The following is a 6,957-nucleotide window of genomic DNA, read 5'->3' on the forward strand; positions in this document are numbered from 1 at the left end:
ACTTATCTAAAAATTATGATTTCACTATAATAATGCATGCTTTTGTGTTTTTATTAAAACACTAAAATTTATTTTTAATGAAATGAAAGTATCTAATCAAATTTTTATATTTATGTAACTATTTAAAAGTTATCATTTTTTTTATGCGTAAATGCTTAATTATAATAAGTATTACAATATAATAATATATAATTTAATAACAATGTAAAAAACTCATTCAAAATATTAATTATGAAAAATAAAAAAAATAAATTTTAAGAGCGTAATAAAAAAGAAAAAAATAAAAATAATTATTTAATTTAATTTAAATTAATTTTTTAATTAAATTATTTATATAAAATAAATTGTGTTTTTTTAAATTAAACAGTAACACATGTCAATCATTCACAAATAACTTTATGTAAAATACACTACCCGTGAATTTCTGCCCAAAAATAAAGAGTTTTACGTGTTCATTGAGAACACACTAAATGGGATTCATAATTAAGTATGAAGTATAATGCGTTAGTGAGTAGGACAACATAAACCGTTGACCTTTGACCCTCCACGCCCGCCAAGCCACCACCGTCTTTTACCTTTGAATATACGAAATCTTTTTGTAGCGTTGAGTATTGATTATTGAAATTGTACATATATAAACCTTAATCCTACCTCATATCATTCCCACATAAAAACCAAACCAATCCTTGATAACATAACATCCAATAACATGGCATTATTCTCATTCTCCTCACTCTGCCTCACAATTTTTGTCATCTATTCTTCTTTATCTCTATCTGCTGAATCACGTGTCTCACCAATTGCACCAATCTCTTCTCTTATTAGCAAAACCCTTTTCGACTCAATTTTTTTACATAAAGATGACAATGCTTGCCCTGCTAGAAACTTTTACACTTATGAATCCTTCGTTGAGGCAACCTCGAGCTTCCCAGCGTTCGGCTCGACCGGATGCTCGACCACACGGAAGCGCGAGGTTGCCGCATTTCTTGCACAGATCTCACATGAAACCACAGGTGGTTGGGCTACTGCACCTGATGGACCATATGCATGGGGGCTGTGCTTCAAGGAAGAAGTTAGTCCTCAAAGTGATTATTGTGATTCCTCCAATAAAGAATGGCCCTGTTATCCTGGAAAGAGTTACAAAGGCAGAGGACCAATTCAACTTTCCTGGTATATATAATATATAAATCTTTCATATTTGCATGTTTTTACATCCATAATATTATTTGCACCCCAAGAAAGTTATGGTCCATTTACATACTAACTCTTCTCCTATGAGATTAGATTCTAGATTTTACTCATTTTGCATTCATCTACATTTTTTTCATCTTTAAGTATGATAATTATATTAGTAATTAAGTTTCTTTTCATCTTGCTTGAGATACTGTGTTCAACTCACTAATAAATGCCAATTTAATAGACAAACAACATTTTTACTTAGTAAATTTTGACCGAAGGTGTTTACTTAATTTGACCGTTATCTTCTTTAACCAGTAAAAATTTAGCTCAAAGTCATTAAATAATAATTTAGTTAAATCTATCAAATTATTTAATGATTTCAGTTATTAATTTTTCATAACATTAATTACACCTGAATTTTTATTTTTATAAATAATACTAAAAATAAAAATGATACTGAATTCTTAAAAAAGAAAACACAATATCATGTGCATTTTTAATTAAATATTGAATTTAATTTTTATATATTATTAGTGTAAAAAATTTTTACACATAATTAATTGTGTATTATTATATCAATAAAAATAACTAATTTTTATATTGTTAGTGTGTGAAAATTAAAAAATGATCTAAATATATAAATATTATCAAATAATCTATTTACATTATTAGGGTGTAAAAATTAAAATCTTTATGTATTTATTTTCTAATTCATGACAAATAAAAAAAGACATGTGAATAAAAAACTCTACTATATTATTAGGGGATTGGATCCCCAATTTTTTCAGAGGTCCACAAGTAATCTGCCATTGTGCCAAGTCTCAGCTGCGTGCTTGCGTGATTGTTTAGGTTATTCAAATGTACTTATTCTTTCTTTTTGTTGTCTTAGGAATTACAACTATGGGCCAGCAGGGAAGGCCTTGGGATTCGATGGTCTTAAGAACCCAGACATTGTGTCAAACAATTCAGTAATTGCATTCAAAACAGCACTCTGGTTTTGGATGACAGAGCAGAAACCAAAACCTTCTTGCCACAACGTCATGGTTGGGAATTACGTGCCAACAGCATCTGATAGAGCAGCAAATAGAACCTTAGGGTTTGGGTTGGTTACTAACATAATCAATGGTGGACTTGAATGTGGAGTTCCAGATGATGCAAGAGTCAATGATCGGATTGGATACTTTCAAAGATATGCTAAGTTGTTTAATGTAGATACTGGACCTAACTTGGATTGTGCATATCAGAAATCCTTCTAACCTTATATTGTTTTTGGTGTATCTTTTTTTTTTATTTCTATAATTTTATCCCTTAGTAAATGGTGAAATTCATTCTTAAAAGATTACTCATTTTTTAAATTAGTTTCTGAATTTTTTTTAATTAAATCATATTTTAAAGACTTTAAATTGGTCGCATTAGTTCTTCCATCACTTCCATTCTTCATAGCATCAAAATTTGCTTATATGGCACCTTAAGTGACGCCACAACATACATCTGACAATCTTAATTAGGTGCTAACATGATAAATTTATTAAATTAGATCAAATCAATCTCAATTTAAAAAAATTTCAATGTCTCAGAGTCTTGCTCAATTTAGAGTTGATTTGATCTAATTGCATGAATTTAGCATATCAACAGTCAATTAGGATAGGTAGGAGTATATTATAGTCAATATAGTATTACTTAACGTGCCACATCAACAAATTTTAACGTCGTCAACAACGGAAATAACAAAAAGACTAATGTAACTAATTTAAAATCTTTGAAACACGAATTTAATGAAAAAATCTTTCGAAAATCGATTTAAAAAACGAGTAATCTTACATAAATAAATTTGACCATTTACTTTTTTGCTCTTGTTCATTATCATTCCTTGAGGAAAATGTTGTAGCCTAATAGACTACCATTTTTAATTTGTAGTTTATTATAAAATAAGTGCTTGTTTGGGTGTGTTATTTTGATAAAAAAGATTTTTTTTATTTTTTAGCATTTTTGACAAATTTTTAGTAGTAAAAGTAAAAGTACTAAAAAAAATAAAAAATATCTTTTTTGAGAAGGTGCAATTTACATCTTTTTTTAAAAGATTTTTTTCTTTAAAAAAAAGATGTTTTCATGTAATAAATAAACAAAAAAATATTTTTATATTGTTATATCCAAACATAATTGATAGATAAAAAGATATTTTTACATAAAATATCCAAATATAAAATTACTTTTACTTTTTTTATAAGATCTTTTAAAAAATAGATGACTCAAAAAAAGATATTTTCTTAGAACCTCACCTAAATAAGTCTTAAATCTTATGACTGAAATTCAGAAAAAAAGTTACGAAATTCACATACAATAAAAAGAAAAAGTATTAAAATTGAATGGATATTGAGTAAATAACTAATTTTAAGCATAAAAAATTCAAGTGTTGACAAATTTATCAATAAAAAAAATAAAATTAATGTTATATCTATAAAAGATAAATTTTGATCGACAAAATTAATTCAACTCTAAAAAATTATTTAAAATTCCTAAATTATCCTCTATCCTAACTTAATCCATCTTCCAATTCTAACACAGAACTTCTACTTCTCATCATCATAAGAAACTAGGGGAGCACATGACCCGATCTGACCTGAAGGTTTGGCCCAGACCCGAATATTTGGGGACTAATTTGGTGTGATTTCACTGGGTTTAGAGTTGGGTAAGGGTCTCGAAAATAAATTTGGTCATTATTTAGGATCAAGTCCGGGTTAAGGTGAACTCGACTTCACTCGACTCATGTGCACCCTAGGGGGACTAAAAAATGTATATATATTTTAAATTAATTCTAATATTATGTTATATTGATTATAAGTTTATTGTTTTATTTTAAATCACATTTGTTGAATTAGAAAAATAGATCAAAGAAGCACGAAATTAGAATTCATGGACAAATTCAAGTTCAAGTATGGTTATCAACTTCTTTGTAACGAGTATTTTTTCTTCTTTATAAATGAGTGCATCATAATTTTTTGACATAATATTTATCAAGACCCAGACTTCACCCGGTGTCGAGACCTGATTTTAGTGTGGCCCGAAAGTAGTGTGATTTCACCGGGTTTAGAGTTGGGTAAAAGTCTCAAAAATAGACCCAGTCATTATTTAGGGTCGTGTCCGAGTCAAGGCAAACACGGTTTCACCCGACCCCATGTGAACTGATAGACCCCAATTTTGTGGTTTATCTTGTGCTTAATTTGGGGGATTTTATCAACTTATCTCACATTTATTCAATGAAATAGTATGGTTTTGTAATTTTTCTTAAATTTGTGCTTAAGTGTAAAAACATGCTTTTTAAGCCCTAAAATTGCTAATTTTAATTCAATTTAATTCCATTCGATGCCTTGATATGTTTGTTGAGTGATTTCAGGTTCACAAGGCAAGTATTGGATGGAAGAAATGAAGAGAAAAGCATGCAAAATGGAGAATTCATAAAGAAATGAGGAGTTGCAGAAATCTGCCAAGTAACGCGTATACGTGGCCCATGCTTACGCGTGGGAGGGACATCTGTCAAATGACACCTATACATGGCACACGCCTGCGCGTGGGAAGGAAATCCGCCAGGCGACGTGTACGCGTGACCCATGCGTACGCGTGACAAGCTGCACGTGACCTTACAAAAGGCAAAATGTTGGGGCGATTTTTGAGCTCAAGAAGGCCCAAATCCAACTCATTTCTGATGCTTTTGACTCCAAGGAGTGCAAGGGAATAGGGGGAGAAGTCATAGTTTAGTTTTCATCATGTTGTAGGGTAGAATTCTAGAGAGAGAAGCTCTCCCTTCTCTCTAGAATTTAGGGTAGTTTGGGTTTAATTTTCTTAGATCCAACTTTAAATTCTTGTTTTGATTTAGTTTTCCCTTTGAATTTCTTGTTGTTACATATTTACTCTTCTAGTTTTACTTGTTATTTCCTTTATTTTGTTGCTTTTATGTTCATGCACTCTTGTTGATTCCAATTTTCTTTCAATGCAACTTTATGTTTTTATGTCTCTTTATGTTATTCTTAGTTGCTATTGTTGATTTCTTGCTTATGTTAGTTATGGATTTTGTTAATTCTTACATTTTATGATGTTTACTTTTCTTGCACTCTAGGTGTTTGATAAAATATTTTCACTAGTTTTTGAGTAGTTCTCTTTACTCTTGGCCTAGGCTAAGGGAATTGGGTGACATTGAGTCATTGGGTCTCATTGATTTAGTGATTTGAGAATCCTTAGTGGTCAACTTGATAACCATTAACTCTAGCCTACTACTAAGTCAATTAGTAGGTAGGTTAGTACTTATGGATTGATGTTGATCAAGCCTATTTGACGTACTTCAAGCTTAGGAGTAGACTTTTAACGTACTTAAAGCTTAGAAGTATACTTAATGGGTTGGTCTCTCATAATTGTCAATACATTGTTTGTAGACAAGAATGATGATCTCAATTCCTATGTCCTAGCCAAGAGTTCTTTTACTTTCTTTTATTAGTTAATTGTCATTTACTTTCTTTTATATTTTCTTGCCACTTATAAAATCAAACCCCCTTATTCTTCATAGCCAATAATTGATCACTTCATTGCAATTCCTTGTGAGATGACCCGAGGTTTAAATACTTCGATTAATTTTCATTGCGGTTTGTACTTGTGACAACCAAATCTATTAAAATTTGATGTTAGAGTTATTTGTTGGTTTTGAGCTATACTTACAACAAAGTAATTCTTTTCTATAAGAGAAATTCTAGACCGACAATAATTCTTTCTATCAAATTTTTGGCGCCGTTGTCGGGAAATTGCAATGGTGTTATATTATTGGCTATTGTGAATATGTGAATATGTTTGCCTTTTGCTTGTTTGTTAGTTTGTGTTAGGTTTAGGACTTTGTTGCTTATTTTTGTTAGCTTTTTTATTTGCTACTATGAATTCTCATCCTCATTTTGGCTATGCGTTTGGTTCAAATTATGTTGTAGAAAATGAAAGCTACAATGACAACATGCATCAAGGATGGAACAATCAAGGATGGGAGGAGCCTCAAGGAATTGGTCAACCTTCTTGGCAACAACCTACTCCGATCTCTTATAGCTATAATTCCACCCCTAATGTATATCAATCTAATGGATGTGGTGATCCTCATTGTGGTTGTCAACAACCACCACCATATGCCTATGAACCATCTCCTCAACATGGTTTTGAACCACCTTACTCACAAGCCCTCTACTACCAAACACCTCATTATGACCCTAATCCTTATCCACCATACCAACCACCTTATGAGCCATATGAACCATACATAGAGCCACCACAATTCCAACACAATTACTTCCAAGAACCACCTTCATATACACCATCTCCATACCCTTACCAAGATGAACCACCTTCCAATTATGAGACCTTTCTCCCAAACAATGAACCCTCTCTTCCCACATTACCTCCAATTGATGAATCTCTCCATTCCTTCATGCTGGAAGAACAAAGAGATATTAACTCTTACCTTCAAAGGCAAAAAGAGACACAAAAGGTGTTCAAGAAGATAGAAGCCGTGATTGCCACCGTGGCGGAAGCCGTTCGCAACATGGTCTCCTCCCGCCTAAGCCTATGCGATCAAGGCACTCCCATTGTTGAATGTGGAGAAGCAATCAAGGAGCATAGTAAGGGAATGAGTTGGGAGCTTTAAGGTGGAGAAGAGGAGTTGAAGCAAGGAGTGCAACAAGAGGAGAAGGTAGAGATGATTGAAATGGAAGGAGTGGTTCAAGATTTAGGAGATATTGAAAGTCCATGGGA

At 31.8% G+C, this 6,957-nt stretch overlaps 1 protein-coding gene across 1 annotated transcript; it reads left to right on the top strand.

Moving 5' to 3' along the window:
- Nucleotides 1-668: 668 nt before the first annotated feature.
- Nucleotides 669-3,051, top strand: LOC130948140 (chitinase 10-like). The gene is made up of 2 exons (XM_057876859.1): nt 669-1,170; nt 2,069-3,051. Exons 1-2 carry the CDS (start codon nt 710-712, stop codon nt 2,433-2,435), a joined length of 828 nt encoding a protein of 275 aa, XP_057732842.1. The 5' UTR covers nt 669-709; the 3' UTR covers nt 2,436-3,051.
- The last annotated feature ends 3,906 nt before the right edge of the window (nt 3,052-6,957 follow it).

The sequence above is a fragment of the Arachis stenosperma genome, chromosome 9 (assembly GCF_014773155.1).
Source record: "Arachis stenosperma cultivar V10309 chromosome 9, arast.V10309.gnm1.PFL2, whole genome shotgun sequence".
Classification (NCBI taxonomy): domain Eukaryota; kingdom Viridiplantae; phylum Streptophyta; class Magnoliopsida; order Fabales; family Fabaceae; genus Arachis; species Arachis stenosperma.